Source organism: Poecilia latipinna, unplaced genomic scaffold (assembly GCF_001443285.1).
Source record: "Poecilia latipinna isolate Pla-1442-1.1 unplaced genomic scaffold, P_latipinna-1.0 Scaffold310, whole genome shotgun sequence".
NCBI lineage: Eukaryota > Metazoa > Chordata > Actinopteri > Cyprinodontiformes > Poeciliidae > Poecilia > Poecilia latipinna.
Window position 1 is genome coordinate 469,934 of NW_015112926.1, and position 20,759 is coordinate 490,692.

The 20,759-nt window shown below is 38.5% G+C and overlaps 1 protein-coding gene across 4 annotated transcripts in view; it reads left to right on the forward strand.

The window, feature by feature from the left end:
* The window catches only part of rftn1b (raftlin, lipid raft linker 1b), a 150,893-nt gene extending 130,623 nt beyond the window's left edge, over positions 1 to 20,270 (forward strand). For all 4 annotated transcript variants that reach the window (XM_015034755.1, XM_015034752.1, XM_015034753.1 and 1 more), the window contains 3 exons: positions 5,000 to 5,103; positions 12,546 to 12,621; positions 15,164 to 20,270. In XM_015034755.1, coding sequence (XP_014890241.1) covers positions 5,000 to 5,103; positions 12,546 to 12,621; positions 15,164 to 15,802 — 819 coding nt within the window. In that variant the 3' untranslated portion in view covers positions 15,803 to 20,270. The remainder of the gene's footprint in view (positions 1 to 4,999; positions 5,104 to 12,545; positions 12,622 to 15,163) is intronic.
* Positions 20,271 to 20,759: the final 489 nt, after the last annotated feature.

Below are 20,759 nucleotides of genomic sequence, written 5' to 3' on the forward strand. Positions count from 1 at the left end.
GGTTTTAGAAACTGTTGTTTTCACAGCAGACAGTTTCATGAAGGATTTGAAGTAGCTTCAGTTGAAATGGTAAAGCTGCAGGTATTCTGCCTTCTTTCTGAGCCATTGCCTTGCAGATATCATCGACCACAATGTGATGACTTTGTTTTTCAGACTCTCGGTTTGGTTGCTGAAGTGCTGATGCAGCGAGGTGGCCCCTGAATAATAAGTCAGCGGAGAGCAAAGGAGCCAAACTCCAGGACTTTGATTAACTCTCACCTTCTCCAAAACCATTACAGAAAAAATATTTCTCAATGTACTCTCAGAGCAGATTTGTTTTTGGGAGTGAGTCCAATATAAACCACAGAAAATGTTGATGTGCTTCTTTAGAGCCTTAGGAAGTGCAGTCAGATAAATAGCAGTATTTTGTCTTCTAATGATTAGCAACTTAGAGTCTGTTTCAACTTTCTGAGCTGTTTGTTCATGTTGTGTCAGTTTGGTCAATAATATGTGGAAGGAAAATATTAAGTTGTGTAATCTCCTAAGTGCTTGGGAAAATGATGAGCTCTGAACATTGACCAGCATATGTTTAGTAATTGATGTCACTGAACTGCAGAAAGTGCCGTGTAAGAACCGGAGTCATATTTTCCTTCCAAACAGGTAGATTTCATTGCAGTCTTTTTAACCGATGCTGATCAATAGTTTTTTGGATCAATATCACCTCTTCTCTACCTTACTTGTCTTCTGTTCACCATTTTTATGGATGGATGCTCATGATTAAGCCACTTAACTCCGACTCATTAATCAGACTGGCACAAGAAATCTCTACATGTTCCCATTTCTTTAATTGGTTGCATAAAATACTCCAAGATGCCACACAGTCTGACAGCAAAAGAAAGAAGATTATGAGCTCTCAGAAGCTGCTTCTCACCAAAGAACTTTTAAAATGCAGTAGATGATTAGGAAAGTTGAAAGTTGATGCATTTCTGTTTCTTTTTACTGATAAACTTGGTACTTAGTACTTTTAGAGGAAAAGTAGGTTGTCAAGTATGTAATATGTTTTTCATTTCTGACCTGGAGAGAAATCCATGATGGCTGGGTAGAACTTGTAGACTATGAAGAATGATTCAAACCTGGCCTGGGATCAGAAACCCCGTCACTGTGGCAACAGCTGCATCACAGTTAAACCCTACGGTACAAGTTATGCTGTTATCTCAGCTTACTAGATCTAATCTTAATTTAATTAAATTTGACTTTAGTTTAAATTTACATAATTTAATTTTAGCTTTGCTTGGCTTTGTTGGCTCTTACCAGCCACGCATTTTGGTATTTCTGCTTAAAGCTGCAGTATGTAACTTTTATCAAAAAAATATATGAGTTGTACATATTTGTTAAAGCTGTCTCCATGTCTGAGACACATAATCTGTGAAAAGATCAATTTCCTCCACCTCCTCCCTGAGCTACTATTGCCATCTGAATCCACAGCTCTTGAACAAAAGCAACCAATCAGAGCCAGGAGGAGGGTCTTAGCTCTGCCAATCAAGCTCATGTACCCGCTGCTAAATGTGCTAATGACCGAGCAACAACTCACCATTACAGGAAAACCATTTATCTGCTGTCATCAGTGGCCATGCTAACCAGCCTAACAGCCTGACACAGGCCACTGATTGACAGCGTTAAGACCCACCCCCCAGCTCTGATTGGCTGTTCCACTGTAGCATGGGAGCACTTGGAGACAGCAGTCTTGCTCAGTCTTTTCACAGATCTGGTATCTGGTATCTGTCTCATACCAAACTGTCATGACATAGTGACAGTTTCAACAAATATGTAAAAAAAGATATTTTATATTTTATATATATATTTTTTTTTATTAATTTTTTTTTTTTTTTACAAAATTCTGTCTAAAAACCGCCTTCCTGACTGGAATTGGTCACCTTGCTGTCGTAGCAGAGACCCATTATGCTGCCCTACAGCTCCCAGTTAGAAACCTTAGGTAGGAGGAAGTTCTGTATTTGTGCGATTTTCCTTCTCTTTTTAACCAATGCACCTATTGGTGTTTAATTGGTCTCAAAAGAAGGTAGTTCTTGGGTCAAAAACTAAATATAAAAAGAATGCATAGAGGTGAGATAGGTTTTTTTTTTTCTTTCTTACCAAAGTTGTTAGCTGGACCCTGGAAAAGCAGCCAGAGGTTCAAAGAAGTACCTTGAAAGGTCTTCAGAAAAAATAACGATCATGAAAATCCAGCATGTTGAGAAGCAGATGGTGCTTTAAAACTTTTTCCCAGTAGCTTAACACTTTTTAACAGCGTAATCGTGATCGTTTGTGGACTTGTTTGTTTAGGAACCGTTCACAGAGATTGTGAACTGTGAATTACTTAAGCTTTGGCTGACTGTAGGCTGATGTAAATGAAGTGTTGTAGCAGCAACACTGTGCTGGTCTCTAGAGAAGTGGTTGTTGACTGTGGTTTCTTTGCCAGCATAACCAGTGTGGCTGTTGGTAATGGGAGCTTTTCATTAGGCTAATGTGTCTCCTCACTTCCCTTACTCACATATCTTCTTTAAGTGTTTACTTCTTCGAGCAATTACCTCTACAGAATATAAATAATCTGCTTCTTTTCTCTGTAAAAGACTCGTTTGCTTCCTTCCCAGTGAGCATCTAAACGATGTCTAAGTCGTTCAGAGACATTTTGGTTAAATTATGTTGTTTATATATTTTTTAAAGTGAACATTTCTCTTGTTGTCTTGGATTGGTTTTAGAAATCCATTAGATGTCTAAACACAGGCCATTTCGGCTGAGATGTTGGAACTTGTCTGTTGCTAATTGTGTCCTCTATTCATTGAACTATACATATGAAGCATAAATCGAAGACTGGTGATGAGTATCCCTAATGTTTTAGTTGTTATCACAAATACAACTAAAAATTAGTTCCTCATCAGACCAGGCATGTCAAGCTTGGTCACAGATGAGGTCTTGGAGAATCAAAAGTGCTGAATATTGTATTTCCCCCAAATTTTTATCATTATGTATCATGCTGCAAAAACATGAAATTAGTTTATACTGCTAATTCAAACTATAGTGTCTGAGTTTTAGATCACATAGTCTGGCATTTTTTTTTATTTACAGACTTTTTAAAAGTCTAAGCTTAGACTACTTTTAGAGAAGGGAGCTTTGCTAAACCATTTGTCTAAATAATATCTGTGAATAGATGCATTTCTGATTCATGTCTAAACTACAAATCAGATTTGAGTGATTACATTTTTTTTAGTTCAGATGCAACATTTTCTGAATCATATCTGATATCCAAGATAAGATAAAAACAAGAGTTGGATGGTGCCAGTATATGCCAAATATGAAAAAGAAAGTGAGTCAAACAATCAGAAAATGAACCTTTTAAGCGCGTTACAGCCATATCAGATATTAAACACTTGTGAACCTTCAGCTCTCCAAGTCAGAATTACATTTTTGGCAGGTACTCTGTTGGATTTTTACGACTTTGGATCTCAGAAATCCCATTGTCTGAGAAGGAATGCAACTGATATATGTTTTCATATATACGTTCAACAATAAATAAACATGTCTCTAAGGTTGCAATATATTAGTATTGTTAACATTAAAAAAAGTGCATTTAAAAAATATAAGACACATTCTTTCTAGCTTTAAATTAGGCATCTTATTCAAACCATTCATGTATAACTTTAAACATGGCTCTTTATGCTGGTGAGCATGTCAGAGTGAATTTAAACAATAGGTTTGGAACATCATAACCTGAAAAGCTTTAGCCTCTGAATGCTGCTCTACTGTTTCTAGGGGACACAGTTATACATTGTTGGACTTTAAATAACCTCCAAACCTCACAGGTCTATCACTAAACTACTAGCCTGACATTTTGGTTACCAGGTGCTCTTAGAAATCTGTGGTGGCTGCTTTTGTAAGACTGGTGAAGTAAAGTGAACAAGTACATTCATCGGAAACTTTGACAGGTGCAACTTTGAATGACAACAATTTCTACTCCTAGTAGACCAGTAATCTTGTAGGTGTGACAGTTTCTCTCTTTTACTTAAGTCTTTTACCTCTTTGCACGCTATGAATAGACTGCTGTGGGGAACGATGCTTACATTAGGCTGCCTCGTTGACTCACTGCAGAACTCCTTTTGCTTTAATTTTGCATTGGTAAAATTGGTTTGGTTTCCCTTTTAGTCTTTAAAATGAAAGCTATTTTGCATCATTCGCCATGTCAAAATTAATCAGAATAAGGTTTGTTTGTGCTTTCTGATGTGTCCTTTTGTGTGCCAGCTAGCCGAGTGACACGCGTTGTGGTTTCTCATTTTCGGCATGGCACGACGGCAAACCACACACACACTTCCGCTCTAAACTGATTGAGTTTGTGTGCTCTAGAAGTTCATCTACTGGGGGATTTCTCTTCAGTCAGAAGTCAAAATAGCCATTAAAAATGTTTGATTTAAATCTGTGGCATTTATGAGGCTATGAAGGCATGGCTCATTTAACCTCAAACACTATTAAAATGTTTCGCACATTGTGAGCTCTCACACACACGCAGTCTGTTTATTGAAGGACTCGGTGCACTGACAAAACGCTTGTCATGAATAAAGATGGTTTCCATGTTGACTCGTGGCAGCCAGGGAGTTTCTGCGGTGGTTGATTTATGTCGCAGGGTTTTTTCGCTTCTGTGTGCGTTACTTTGAAAACAGACAGCACACATTCAGTGTATTAAACCCGTCATATCTGAGAGGAACTATGTTTTTCCAGCTGACATTCCAGGCACTGCTGACAGAGTTTGATTGCATGTCACACTTATGTTTCTCGTAGCTCTGAAATCACAGTCAGAATACAGCCTGTAGGATAATGTGCACACTTGCAACACATTGTGTCGTGTGGTTTGAGTTTTGAGAGACAAACTCTGATGATTATGCTCCAGTTTTAGGGTGTGTGTTTTTGATTGCAGGTTGTAACAGACATTTTTTTTTTGTTTTGTTTTTGTTTTGTTTTTTCTTCTCCACAGGGTTTGCAGGTGAAAACTGATTACGTTCCTCTACTTCAGTCACTGGCCACATATGGATGGAGACTAACCTGCGTGCTGCCGACTCCTGTAATCAGGACTAACAGGTAATGACACTATTTTCAAGTGATTTTTGACCTCTACTGACATCTGTTGACAACCCTGAGAAGTGCAGGAGCGCTTAGGAAAGGATACTTGATGCTGCTTGGACAGATTTCACCATCACAAAAAGCTCAGTACTTTAGATGTATGCTCACTTAACATGTATTTGTTGTTGTTATGCTGTTGTTTTGCTTAGTTTTTTTTTAAAGCACCAGATGCTACATAAATAATAGCATAGTTGAAAAGGTAACTGACTTGAATAATTCAGGACAAAACAGTGAATTCCTGCGTAGCATGTATTTCATCTTCCACTTGACATTACCCAGTTTATTCTGTACGGAGTTAATGCAGACTAGTTTATTTATTTCAAACATGTTAGTAGTATAAAATCATGCACAAGAGTAAGGAATGCAAAAGACACAGTAATCTTAACATGGTTGAAAAATTTGGTTGCTAATCAAGCACAATGTTCTTGATTAGCACTAAATCACTAAAGCAGGTTTTAGTATTTTTGGCACTGTGGGAAATTGCCAATTCCTGGTAGAAAATGAAATCAGTACAGTTTTTCCCCTCTCTTTCTGCTCAGCTTCACAACTTCACAGCTTCCTGGTCAATTATATTTATACTGTTCACATAAAGTAAATCTACATAAAACATCAATTTCCACCCGCAACAACAATTAGCTCAGTCCCCAGTGCTAAAGGGGATCTGCAAGAACAAAAGGAAAGATGAAAACTGGGCTTTCTACTTCATGTGAAGCTATTTTTAAAACCAACTGGCAGTTTTTCAGTGAAAAACGAGACATATAATATATGCACAAGTCAAGTCTTCAGATGAATCTGACAGCCTTTCAGAGAAGTCAACCTGACTGTGTGTCAGTCTGGGCTGTGCAGCTACTGCAGCTGCCTGTGCACGTCTGTTGACAAGCAGCGGCTCTGTTCAGTGGAAAATCTGTTCGCAGAACTGTAACGGTTCCTCTGCAAAGCCTGCGCTGACTCATCACTCCCAGCTGCTATATGAGTGTACGTCCGCTTATGGTCAAAAGGCCTCGCTTGTCGTCAGACGCACAGTAAAGCCTCGCATTGACTCAGAATGGCGATGATTTAATGAAGCAGTCTGATATGCTCTGAAGACACTGCAGGGTACAAAGAACAAGCATAAAGTACACATGTAGTTTAAAGTTATAAAAACAGAGAATAATCATGCAGCAGAATAGAGTTACAGTGAAGCTGTACAATCAATAATAAATACAGTACAATACGAAAAGTGTTGAATTGCACATAAATTGACTCAAGCCTTGAACAAACATTTACTATCGAAAACATTGGATATCATTTAGAAATAATTAACTAGACAGTAAAGCAAAAATCGTTTTTACAATTAGATAATTATTCTAAAAGAGATATTTCCTCATTTTCTTAATTTATGAGACAAGTAGGCAGCAACACATGAAGCTTTCGTTATAGTTACTGAAGATGAAATTGGTTTTATTGTTTTAGCACAGTTTGACCCAAATGCATATTAATAATAACAGACGATGCTTTTCAAAGGTATTTATAACCCTTAACCTTTTCCACATTAATCTTAGCTGATTTATCACTGCCATAAACTTGAATGTACTTTATTAGGATTTTATGTTGTAGACAATGTCATCTTCCACTTGACATTACCCAGTTTATTCTGTATGGAGTTCATGCAGACCAGTTTAAATAATTGTTAAGTGGAAGAACCATAGTGCATGGTATCCAACATTTTAAAAAAATAAAAAACTGAAAAATGTGGTGTGGCATGCAGGGGTGGAAAACGTCAGTTAACTTACAGCATCATGGAGACCGAGGAATGCAGCAGACGTGTCAGAGATAACGTTGTGTAGAAGTTTAAATCAGGGCTAGGTTCTAAAATAATATATCAAGCATTGGACATTTTAAGGAGCATCATCTGAAAATAAGCGCATACACATCTGTTAACCTGCCACCACATGGCCATCCACTTAAAGTGACAGGCTGCGCAAAGAGAGCATTAATCAGAGATGGTAAGACGAATCGAGCTGCAGAGGAGTACTAGAAGGAAAGAGATTGCATAAAAGTTGAGACTAGCCCGGAGGTTTGCCTTCGAGGAGGAAAGCAACCATAAACATACAACCAGGCTGGAAAGGGAAAAGCTTAGATCAAAGCCTGGAAGCATAAATTTAGTCGAGAATCTGAGAAAACACTTGAAAAGTGATACTCAAACCATCTTAGCTGATTTTTAATGAAAATTTACTAGAACAGCTCAAAAAAGTTTACACCCAGCTTTAACTGCTGTAGAAACAGCTCAGAAGTCAAACCTGCTCTAAACTTTCAACCCTGAGACATTTGTTTCCTTTGAAAGGCAGATTTTACCTGTGGTTGTCAGACAAGGTTAATGTCATCGTATTAATGAGTAAATGTGGAAGCTCCGTGAAACCAATCTGCAACAAATTAATGGTCGCTGAAAGTCGTCTCTTCAATAAAGAGTAAGGAACAAAAAGGCACTTCATCCTTTAGTTTTCAGCAAATAACCCTTTGAGATTCATCTTGTTGGAGCGTAAATCCACATTTTCTGTCAACTGTCAAACTGTTTCTCACAGATTTAACTAAAGAAATGTGAACACATCATGTCTTTGTGCCTAAGATTAAAATTTTATACTGATCTTAAGTCATCTGGAATGTGTCGACACACAACATGGGTCATCCCAAGCAAACAGTTAGGCAGTTGACTAAAATAAGTGAAAAAATATCTCTAAAAGTTATTTTGAAACTACCAAAAATAATGGTTTCATTTGGTCTTCACATTAAAGACAGACATTGGCTTTAACTTTTCAAATGTGACCCCTTTTTATACTATGATTTTACAAGACATCATTTTTACACAGGTCCTGACAAAAAGTAGCTGTTTCTCCAATTATTGTTACTGTATTTTGTCTATGCGCAATCAGAACTGTTAGCCATAACGAAGTAGTTAAGCTTTGTGACAGGCAGTGTTTCCATCAGCGCTGTGACGGATTATTTGCCCAACCTTCTGCTCAGCTCCTCATGTTCACTGCTCTTTTAGAGCACAACTGATTAATTGCCTCTTTATTTTCATCTTTTGTTTTTATTTTCCCCCAACAACCCCTTGTCTCATCTTTCTGAAAACGCCTCAACACAAAAGCACAACACGGTTAATTAATCACACTCGGCCTAGATACAGAACAAGATGGAGCTCGTTTCTCTCAGCGCCTAAAAGAAAGTATTCTGCTCGCTGAAGTAATGCTTGATGATCGCTTTCAGATTAGCAGCAGTCATTACACTTGTTTTTGAAGCGACTTCTTCATTTTTAACAAGTAAATGTGCGTGCAGCTTGTTGTCTTAGAGGCTTCCAGGGCTGCACTTCATCTGGAGGGGGTCGGATGAGTGTCAGTGATCTCAGCGGTGGCTGAAATTAATGCAAAAGTGGAGCTCAGCGGCTTCTCCACACAACATTAGTTCTTGTAGCAGGCGTTCGTGTTCACCATACTCAATTAATGTAGATGGTAATTACATTTTGGAACCATTAACTAAAGTTAATGTGAATTTCTCTGCATTGCAAAGGACCAGAAAACAACAAAGAATAAGAAAGTTGACACAAAGGTAATATTTTAATGACAAAGCGTTATCTGAGGTTTGGGATCAAAGCCAAGTCATATCTGCAACTTGATTCACCTGACAAGCTCTTACCTCGTCTCATCCTCCCTGCTCAGTTTCTTAAAACTTCATCTTCATCATCACCTACATTCAAAACTCACTTTTTTCAGACCTTTTTTTTACGTTTCTCCTTCTTTTCATCCCTTTATTCCTCTGAGTCCTCATCTGGTTACATAATCATTATTCCCCACTCGTCTTTCTCTCACTTCTTTCTCATTGTTTTCCCTACATAGATGTAAAAAGTAGATCCACCCTCAGCATCCATGCTCTTCGTCCCTATTTATAACCTTGTGCTTTACAATCAGAAGAGTAAACTCAGTGTGGAAGTGCAGTGTTTAGGAAATGGGCTTTTCCCAACCAACTCGGTACATCGTGAAGTGGATGAAAATGACGAGGAGGAGGTCATGAGATGAGAGGATGTCCAGTTGAGGGTAAATTGTGGTGGAGTCAAAGGAACATGATGGAGTGATAACCAGATGAACTGGGTAGAAGTAGACTGCTGGGTAATTAGAGGCATGACTGAGGTGTGGTGCTGCTCATAAACCGAAGTTAACATATCCACTATATTTATCTGTTTTTCCTCAACCCCTACACTGTTTTTACCTCAGGTCTCTTTTGAACACTCTTGAATTTGTCAAGTCTTTTGTCTGCTGTCACAGAAACCCCAAACTACTAATCTCCTCCTTCCTAACCAACAATCAAGAGACTTCACAGAGGAGCTTCAAGCTACATCTGTACCTTCATTTATCCATCCATTGTTGCCAATCTCCAGCAGTCATTGGATGAGAGGCACAGTACATCCTGGACAGGTTACCAGTCCATCAGTTATGCCTCATCCTCGTCTGTTTTATTGAAAAATGTAATTTACCTTATCACTGTGCAACCCTTTCCCATAAACTGGAATAAAAATGTTTTTTTTTTTTACCTTAATGGGTGAAATATCTTCTGAACAGGAAGTTTGCTTCAAGTGTTTTTTTTAATTTTTTTATTGGGTTTGTTATGTTCTTTCGTCTGTAACAAATTAAGCTATCAACAGTTACATTTACAACACAAAAACAGCCTCAGGCTGCCTCTGTTCTGCACAACATGAAGATGTAGCAGAGCAGCTGACGCTGGCAGCCAAGAGTAGGTTCAGCGAGGGCCTGTAATTTCTTAAGACATCTCACTCCTTTCTAGTTTAATGGCCTGGGGGCTTTTTGCCCGTTAGTTATCAGCTTTGATTCACCGCAAAGTCATCCAGCATCCTTGACAGGCCAGAAAATAGTTTGTGGATAAACGGTGGAAGGAAGGAGGTAATGGAAAAAGGGCTTTGGATGGTTTAGATAGAGAGCCCTCTGTGAGTCCATTTCATGTTGAGAGAGGGAAGATTTGTCGCAGGTTTTGAAGGGATCTGCAGCAATTGTAAAACCTGCCATCTTTCATACAGTGTGATGATCAGCAGCCATATTGGTTTTAGAAATGATCCAATATTTCCCCTCACTTGGTACATTGCCGTGAAAAAGTATAAGCCTCCATATAGGTTTTTTTCAGCTTTTACATTTTTGGTGCATACATAAATAAGGCTGTGGGGAGGTTTGAGACAAATTTGCAAAAATAATCCACAAAGGGACAAATAGAAACTGTCAGGAAACATGAGACAGGCTAAAAGATCCCCAAACATCTAGAGATTATGAACTGAGAAGAGCTACAAATTCATCTCCAAGGCTCTGTGACACATTATCCACAAGCTGATAAAACGTAAAGCAGTGACAAACCGTTCCAGCAGATTACAAGTCGACCAGAATTCCTCCAAAAGCTCATTAACCACTCATTTACAATGGTTAACAACAATGCCATAGCAACATCCAAAGGTCTACAAATAGGTTTTAATTATTTCTACTAAGGTCAGAGGTCGAGATTCAACAAGAAGGAGACTAAACAGAAAATCCCAAAGCGTAAACTTCTGGTGACCAAAGAGAAAACAAAAATCTAACTTTTTTTTTTCTGCAACACATTTGGCAAAAAAACGATTTGTTGTATTAATGAACTAGAAATGTTCTCTCTACCAGAAAATGATAAAAGGGAATGTTCACACATCAGTTTATAATCGGTAGCTTATGAAGCAGGAAAACATTCTAAAGTATTTCAGCAAATTCACCTCTGAATGGATAAAAAAGTGAAAGGTTTTGGAGTTTGGACTTGAATCTCAATGAAGTGCTGTGGCAAGTTATTAAAAGAAATATAAATGCACAAAACCCTGTAACGAATTTAACAATTCTGCAAGGAGGAGTGGATGAAAATTTCTACACAGTGATGTAAAAACTTAACTCCCGTCAAACCAAAAGCTTGACGCTTTTTTACAGCTGCAAATCAGGTAAAGTTGGATTGGATAACTCATTTACACCAGCCTGTTGCCTTTTGCCTAGAAAGTCCAATTTGTTTTGTGAGGTGTGAATGCACAATCAAACTCTGTTTTGTGCCTGAAAACCCAGGTCTTGGTTCGGTTGAAGTGAACTCTAGTGCGGTCTGAATGCTTATGTGAATGCAGAGACCACTCCAAAAGCTGGTCGTGGACTACGGCCCAGGGCATTCCAGTTAAATACAACCAAAATAAATGGTAGAGAGAGAAATGGCACAAATGAAAAATTGTTGGAAAAATCCTACAACCTGTGTAATCTGACGCTGCTCTATTATTTTGTTTTTTTACATTTTGGAAAGAAGGAAGATGCACTCAGTGTCTTCTGCAGATGTTTTCATGTCATTTCTTCTTGGTGCAGGACCATCGACAGGGTGAATAGGTTCTTTAAAGGGTTTGGTTTATTTGACACAGTGTAGTGTGAAAGTGAATTGCTGCAGCTAACAATGTAAAAAGAAAATGAGCAATTTTAGTCCTAAATTGAACTGAGTCTACTGTACTATCATGGGTGAAAACATCCTTATTGTCCTTACAAAACAAAATTAGTTTTTGGAAGATGAATTTCATATGAAGTCAGGCTATCTTTGTTTGCTATTGAAAGCATGTTGTTGATATAAAACACAAGTGTGACAAAAAGAGATAAGCATAGTAGCACATGCCAAAATAATAAACAATGATGCTGTCACAAATTAGAATAACTTTGAAGGCAAAGGTTTAAACTTCAGCTGGCAGTTACTTTTAGAGCACAAATTTGGCAAACAAAAGGACTAAACCTGACAGGGACGATCCAGCAGAAGGGCGAGGATGAGTGTGAGAGACGAAGAAAGCCCACTCAATAATAAAATCTGCATTTTCTGCCATGATTAATCTGTCAGCAGGAGTACTTGTGAAGATTATCCCTCTCAGAATGCAGGACTGTGACAGGAAAAGAGGGTGGAGGATTACATTTTGGGGAAACAACAAAGAGAAGAAGATGCTCAGAAGTTGCTCTCTCCACTTTCATCCATTAAAACATGAAGTACAATAAAGGGTGGAAGTGACACTGATGGATGACAGTGGTGAAGAGGTTGAGCTACAAATCTGAGCATTTTGTCTTTAATGTGTCAGATAAAAGGGTGAAGCATGAGCAGCCAATTGACTATGTTGATAGATGGCCAACGTGTGTTATCACTGGACCACATTCATCTCGGAGGCTTAGAAAAACATTTTTAAGAACAAAACAACAATAAATTACACAGAGTCCGACAAAACATGCTGATTTACGATTTAAAATCCGTAAATCAGTCAGAATGTGTTTGAAGAACAGCACCGATTGTTTCTAACATTTCCTTCCATCTCTCTTTTCTTTCTTCTTGTCTACATCTTTCAGTGACGGGAGTCTGTCCACCAAGCAGATCGTTTTCCTGCAGAGACCGGTCGTTAGCCGGAAGAAGAGGGAATCCAAGGTACAACATCTCTGACTTTTCTGTGTATTTGTAAGATTTCTGCAATCCTTATGATCAAAACAACCATCCTTTCCTTTCATCTTTCCTCTTTAATTTAAACTGATTTGATTAGTTTAGAGAGACGGCTAAACGTTTGTCTTAAGTGGAGTTGTTCTACTGCCTTATTGAAATCCAAACTTTAATCAAACCAGATGTGAAGATAAGCCAGCATCCTTACTGTTGACATTAAACTCACTGACCAAATGTAGGGCTAAGCACCTAGATGAAAAACATCTGATTTCTCTGAGGTTTGCAAACCAATGGCAGGTATGTGAGAGATTTGATTTGTAAGGAGCAAACACACACGGAACACACAAGTAGTGACGTTACTTTTACAGTCTTTATGAAAATTGAAAGGGGCTGGATTGTTTGTTTTCATGAGGGTTCAGAACTTTCCACTCGTTTGCATGTGGAGCAACCAGATAACACAGTGATGCAAGAAGAAATTTCAGCAAAACATTTCTCAACCCAGAGGGCACCAATGGAGGACTGTCATGTTGTGATGAAACCTCCCAAAAGACAGAGGAAAGACATCCAGTCGTTCTGATGTTGTATATAGATGAACTGAAATTGCTCTTAGGATCGTGTGCGAGTTGCTTTAGGGGCAATATGAACAAAACTCAAAGCAAAGTGAATTCCTTTTTCACACTTTTCCTCTTTGGAGCAAAATTAGTCTAGAAAAGACCCACAAAGTCTTTTTGAGATTAGTTTAGCAACATGTAACAAGATTTGTAAGGGTGCAACATAATTCACAAATGTGACCGAACGACCTGTTACTGCTGCACCAAGCCGTCAACTCTGTTACCAATCGACCCACTGAAATACAGTCACATGAACTTGTCACCACTCTATTTGGGTACTTAACTCTTCCTGTCAGTGACTCTATAATTATTGTTTATGTTTTGGTAGATTTAGCCAAGGCTGTGAAGCGTCATCCCAGAGGGCGTTAACAGCCACATCTGGCTCTGAAACTACAGATTTCAGACCTCGCTCCCGCTAAAGGCTCCACCACTAGTCCTCCTGTTCATTATTCACCATCTAAAACCAACATCACTTCTTTCCAGCTTCAGCACTGCAGCTGTTTTGGATTTATGTACATAAACATACACAGTGTGAACAAATTTAAACCAGCATGTTTTTGTTTCAGATGTGAGGAATGCTCCAGCAGCTGACAAATGTGTTATTTTGATAACCATTTGGTGTTAACACTCCTCTGCAGACCCCAAACAGCTGTGATAACATCTGAAGCTTACCTGTTTCTGCAGTGAAATGAATTCGTGTTGATTTTTTTTCTCTGGGTTTAGTCTAACCATATCTCACAAACACTTTGGATCTAAAACCTGTAAAATAGTTGTAGTTAATGTTTTTTTTTGTTTGTTTTTTGTTTTAACCTATTGCTTAATCTGTCTTTCTGACATTCCTCCATGTTGCGATTGTTACAGTCATGTGAAAATATAGGACATGCTAGGAAACACATTTGAGTGTGGAGATATTTATTGTCTATTTTAATAACACTGAAAAATCCAATCCAACTGTTTCTAGTGAGTAATAAATTAGGGCACCCTGGCATTAATTCCTGCTTTTGATAGAGTCACACCCAGGTGTCTTGTTTCAGATGCACATTTTAGAAAATCATTACTAGAAGTATTGAAGTATATTTTTGCTGTTTAAAACTCTCACATTTAATTTGTTGTTTTCCTGACGGGTAACGTAAGAGTTAGCATCACTATATGGAAAGAGATGTCTCAGGCCTTCAAAAAGGAGATTGTAGGAGCTTATGAGTCTGGTAGGGGATTTACAGAGGTCTCAAAAGAATTTGAAATCAGCTAATTCACTGTGAGGACATTCAAGACGGCTGCCGGCATGTCTAGGTCTGTTCGTCTAAGCAAGTTCCACCTGAAAGCAACCACAAGATCCTTAAAAAAACCCACATAATGTCATAAAACCACTGCAAAAGTTTAACTTTCCTAGGAGGTTTGCCTTTGAACTCTCAGAGAAAACACAAAGGCCAGATTGAAGTTTGCCACAAAGAATGTAGCCTGATAAAACCGTCTCACTCAAGTTAAAGAGAGTAAGACCAGCCATTAGAGATACTGTCCTCTTTTTCCAATAGAAAATAAATACTAAAAATAAATATTTAGGTTTCTTTTTCATTGTTTAAGCAAAATTGAATTATTTTCTTGTCCAGAGAGATACACAAAATAAGATTAGGCATTTCTTAATAAAGAACCTCATATGAATTGGCATGTGCAACATTTTCGCATAGCTGTATGCAACCAGATATATTTTCATCTGCTTGTTTGTTCAGATGGATGTTCTGAAGGCCACCAATAATCAGCCGACACCCACCCACCATGGCCTCAATTTCCTGCTCCTTTTTGTTTAAATTACTAAGTTATTCCATCTCAGTATTAGATCTGCTGTGGTCCGTTCTTAATTAAGTCTGTGTGTACTGCTCCGTGGATGGGAATATTGTCTAACTATCATGCCATAAATGTTTCAGAAACTAATCTTCAAGGCCCGAAGCAAGTCCAACAAAAACTGCATCAAGGATGTGGCGAAGAACAAGAAGAAAAAGACAATAATTGAAAAGGATTCTGACGATCTGAAGATCGCTGATGACGGAGAGAAAGTTGGAAAAGAGGAAAAGACTGTGACTGGAAGCACAAACACAGCACAGGTAGAGGCAGCAGGCGAATCCAAGAAAGAGAGGAAGATAAGGAGTGAGGAAGATAAAAAGGCTGATGCAGGGATGGTGATCAGCATCGAGAAAGTCACACGGAAAGATGAACCAGACAAAAGTGAAGACAAAGTAGCAGAAAACTGCACCGAGGAGACGGAAAGCAAAGCTCCAGATGGAGAGAGATCAGAAGAAAATGGAGAGCCATCGGGAAAGGAGGAGGTCGAGGAGGTCAATGAAACAGTTGTGACTGTAGAGACTCAGAGTGAGACCAAAGAAAAGGAGCTGGAGGGCACTCCGAAAGCTGAGTCCGTGATAGAAAATGGGATAGAGACAGATGAAGAGAAATATGACAGTGAAGCGAATGAAATCAAAACAGGGGAACCAGTGGAGGTTATCGCAAAGGAGACTGTGGCAGATCCAGCAACCACAGACCCAAGCCCAGCGGAGGCTCAGGAGTAGCACCATGCAAGTCGAGCTTTTCCCCCATCATACCTCTTAAATTCCCTCTCTTAAAAACTGATTCCTGAATCCAAATTGAAGTGGGGGGGGGGAAAAGGTTGCTCCGCTCTGCTGCAGCATCCTCCAAACCCCCCATCTCACATGCGATTCCCCCAAAACCTGCAACAGTGTAGCTAAACAAAAGAAGACCGTGACATCAGTTCTATTGTATAACCACAAATACTGAATGTATTTAACAACAGGGGATGCTTCTGCAGGCAGGTCCATGTGGAGTCCAAACACTGAATGGAGGAAGGCAGAGAGATGAAAAACCTCAAAAAGACTTGGTCACGGTTCCAGAGCTGCTTTGTTCACTAAACACTCACTGTTCACTATAGACGACATAAGCTTTAGGTTTAGCTAGTAAACAGTCACTGCAGCTTACTAGCTTTACCTGAAGGTTTTAAAAACATGAAATATATATAAAACAAAAATATTTGGATGAACTTGGAAATTTAGATAGCAAGCTAGACACCATTTTATGATGCTCATCTGAGATTTATTTTTAAGTTTTCTCTATTTTTATTTTGTTTTTAACCAACATCAGGTTGCTCCAACTTGATCCACCTTCATTAACCCTTATGAAAGAGCTAATTACAATATATTTTCATATTAATAATTCGAGAAAATGACTTCTTTTGCTATATGACTTTTTAGTGTGACCAAGTCTTCTGTTTGTGTCAGTTCTTCGTAAGGAAATCACCACCTTTTAGTTTACGAAGTTTGCTCTAAAATATCTCTAAAAAAAGATATTTTAAAGAGAGGAGAATTCCCATAAAATGTTCTTGCAGGTCATTCCTTGTTTCATTCTGATCCAGGATGCAGAGGAAATTTACAGGAGAGCGCTGTTAGAGGTGATGGGAAAGGCATTTGTTGCGACAGGCAATCCAAAGCAGGCCGTGGAGATCATTGTTTACGCTGAGCTCTAAGCCGTCAAGTGCTTCAAAGAGAGCCGATAATCACTCTTTGGTATGATGTGCTAAGCTTACCTTGCATACAGAATGTTCCCAATAATATTCCCAAGCCCAGCCAGACAAGAAAGTGAAATTCAGCTGAATGTTCGCGCCTCAAGGACAGGATCAGTAGATAGGTTTCCTCTGTTAGCTTTACATACAGGTGAGAGGATTTCTGCATGAAATGTGTAGTCGGTGGGGATTGCTCTTGTTCTGTACTGAAGCCAGAAGTGAGAGGTCTGAAGGAGAAAAGTCAGATAAGAAAGAGGTTGTAGTGGAAAAAGGGAATAGAGAAGAAATAAAGAAGGACCAGTGAGCATGAAAGACTCAAATAACGGAAACGAATTGGTTCGTTTAAAGCAACGGTCGTTTGTAACCCCAGCATTTCCTGCAGAGGTTTCTTTCGCTGCTTTACCTCCATCTCTTTTCGCACCTCTTACTGGACACAGTGTCTGACATTAACTGAGTCATAATGCGCCGTATCGCGGCTCTGCTGTGGCTTTCCATTTTAGAGCTGGAACAAGAGGGAGGGAGGAGGCGACGTTTACAGAGCGGGGCTCTCTGTGGATCGCTAATGGATTTTGTCAGTGGGGGATCTGTCAGTAATCATGCATTTATAATGGGGGGGTCATTTGTTGGGGGGAGTTATTAACAACAAAACACCTCAACATGTCAAGTTTCACGTTTAAAAAGGATGTCATGGGGATCCGTTTGCACCGGAGAGGACAAGCTTGATTTAAAATTACTTGCACCTCATCGTAAAACCTGTTTTGTAAACTGTTGGCGTTTGGCTGATTAAAAAGTACCTGCTGTCCTCGTATAATTTGTCACAATTATCTTTTTTTTTTTTGTGTTGTGATAATTAATGATATGTGGTTGCGAAAAGTATTTCTTCTCTGGAGAAGAAGCTCCACGATTTCAAGTGCTCTCCTGCCTCCGGTGAGGTTCCTTTAAATGTAAAATGGAAAATGTTTTTGTGTAGAGTAGAATATAAAACTGTGACCAGTTTAGCCTTATTACTATACTGTTAATGGCCCAGAATCTGCTATTAGAAATGTTTTTAGCGGCATATTGGTGATTTCAGTGTTATATGTTTGTTATAGTCAAACAGCAAAGTTTTGCTCCGGTTGGTGTTTTGAGGATATTGTTCCTGGAGTTAAGAGTGAAGGGATGAAGATGTTTATCCATATGAAGGTATTACATTTTGTATTATTTTTCTGACATGTTCTTGATTGTGAATGTCTGGTTTTCAAGTAAAAACAAAAAGGCTTTATGCTGCCACTGCTTGTTCTGCTAAAGCTTGCAAAAAATGCGTTGCTGACCGGTGCTTTGAGCTACCTCCTCAGGGCCGATGTTGGCTTTCAGCTTTGGGGTCGCTGCAAGGGCGACCTCTTGAAACATATGCTCCCTCTCCTCTACTGCTCCAGTATGACTATGAGCATGAGGTCATCTCTAATGGCAGCCAAGGTCAAAGGTTTCTGAGTGAGAATGGATTTTTCTCAGCTGTACAAACAGGAGATTGCATGAGCACACCGTGACATATTTATTTAAAGTGCTTTGTATCTTTTTTTTTTTTTTTTACAGATTGAGATTTCATAGACACTCCTGAGTTCATTTAGTCGGAACGTGACCAGCATGAAATAACATGCTAATTCATGTTGTTCAACGAACTGCTCCGACCTATTCTTTTATTAATATACTCATTTGTTATGAATTAGTATAATGAAAAGAATTTGAGCTGTTCTTATCTTCTGTAAGTTTCAGTTGAATTTAATTTAATTGATAAATTAAGATATTGAAAGCTACTCAGAATCTCATGTAGATGATGATATATGTTTCTGCTCACCTTGATAATTACGACTTGCATCACAAACAATAAAATACTCTACAAAACAAATACAAATAAGATTTCTAATACCATCATAACCATGTCCATGCATGTGCAGTCAATACTTGGTTGGGGCTCATTTTACCTGAATTCATGCATTAAAGGGGACATATGCAAAATTTCCATTTTGTAAGTTTTCACACTTCTATTTGGGTCTCTGCCCCTTCTAAAATTAGTCTTAAAGCTTAAGCAAATTTTTTGTAGTCCCAATTTGCGCTATTTAATTGACTGTCTCCTGGTAAGTGAGCAGTCTTCCCTGTGATTATCTAGGCCATAGCATGCCAATAATATAATACTTTAGATATGTCAAACTCCAGTTATTGAGGCCTGTGTAGATGTTGCAACACATAAATCAAATAATTCAATTATTGGTGGAAGTCTGTACAACCTGAACACATGATGGAGATTTGATTCAGGTGTCCCAGACAGGGACACATCTAAACGTTACAGGACACCAGCCCTCAGGGACTGGAGTTAGCTTCAAGCTATAATCTTTAAAAGAGAAAGTAATAAGTGCTTGGAATATATTACTCTTTTTGTAATGAATGTATTCATGAGTTTTAATACTTGATATTGTTGAGATTTAAACTGTTGTGAGTCAATGTGGGTGCTCCTGCTTTCTTCTTCTTATGTGTCTGCTGTAAAATCTGAAAAGTATGACTTGAGCGTTCCCATTGGGGGTTTTTCTACGCATACAGTATATTCCACAAGCGAAGCATAGTCTGGAGAACAGATTAGATATTCAGGTAAGCCTGAGTGACCTGATTGTTTTTTATTCCGGCCCAACAGCATGGACAAGAGAAACTTTGACAGAGGACCTGACCCTGTTCCCGCTTGTCCTCTACCTGAGCCCTGCAGGGTTCCGTTTCCTCAATAAGCACTTACTATTTAGGTTGCTGTGTAGTCTAACCTCTAGCATGAATATGCTCAAGGGAGTGTGAGTAATTGGGGTTTTTCTTCTATTATTTTTGCCTGCTGTTAATGTTAACACAGACAGGGAGTCAAAAAGCAAGGCAGAACCTGACATTTAATCAGCTAAACGATGCTGAACCATGTTAACTCTGCCATGTGTGAAAAGGAGGGGACCTTTGACTAATGTTAGACTCAAATATACATCTGTGCTCCCCTCCATTTATAGTATCTGTGAGAAATATACAGCTTGCTGTCTTATATCAGCATAAATGTCTCTGAGCCTGAGTAGTGGCGCTGGTGCAATCGCTCTTGGTAATGCTATAAAAAAACGCAATGGTTCATTTCCTGTGTGCTACAATGATGTGAAACGGACAAAGTAGAAGCGACAGAACATAACACAATAGGATGCAGTCACTTTTTTTTCCCTGTGTTGTCACTTTAGCTTTGCTCACAGCCTCTGGAAAATGTATTGTTAGATTTTCTTTCTCTCTGATGTATTTTTTTAACACCTCAACTGCCATCTTGAATGTTAAGTATCTTCGATCATGTGCCGATGTCACTTGCATTGATGTAGAAAAAGTATTCTTTATCTTTCCTATTCTGAGTATGTCAACATTCCTACTGTACCTGGCATCTGTACAATTTGTATATTATAAAATGATTTATATTTAATGTGTACATGTGTCCTTGTCTTTTTTTTTTTTGTCAATATTCAAAGTTCAGCTTTTGTGTTGTTTAGGTTTTTCAAACAGGAAGGAGACAAAAAAATGAAGCTCAACTTTTTGATCATGTGATCAGAGTCTTGTTCACCATTAACATGTTGAAACACTGGCTTCCCTTGGATACAGACTGTGCCCTTTGTTGTATGGTTGAGAACAACTTGACATTAGAAATAAACTGAAAAAAGTACAAATTTAGTATTTCATTCAACTAGAAAAGAAAATGGTTAATGTATTGCTAAAGTTCAGAATCTGCAGATTTTACTTCCTTTTTACAGAAATCTTCTTCTTGCAAAAAGTCTGAAACTGAAACTAGATCTGACTTCCCAAGGATGTTTTTTTTATCTGGCAAAGTTGTGGCTGAAAAATGTGTATTCGTTGGTGACGACTAGAACAGAGCTCTGGTTGATCTGAAAAGTATATTAATTTCCTCTGAATTTAATTAT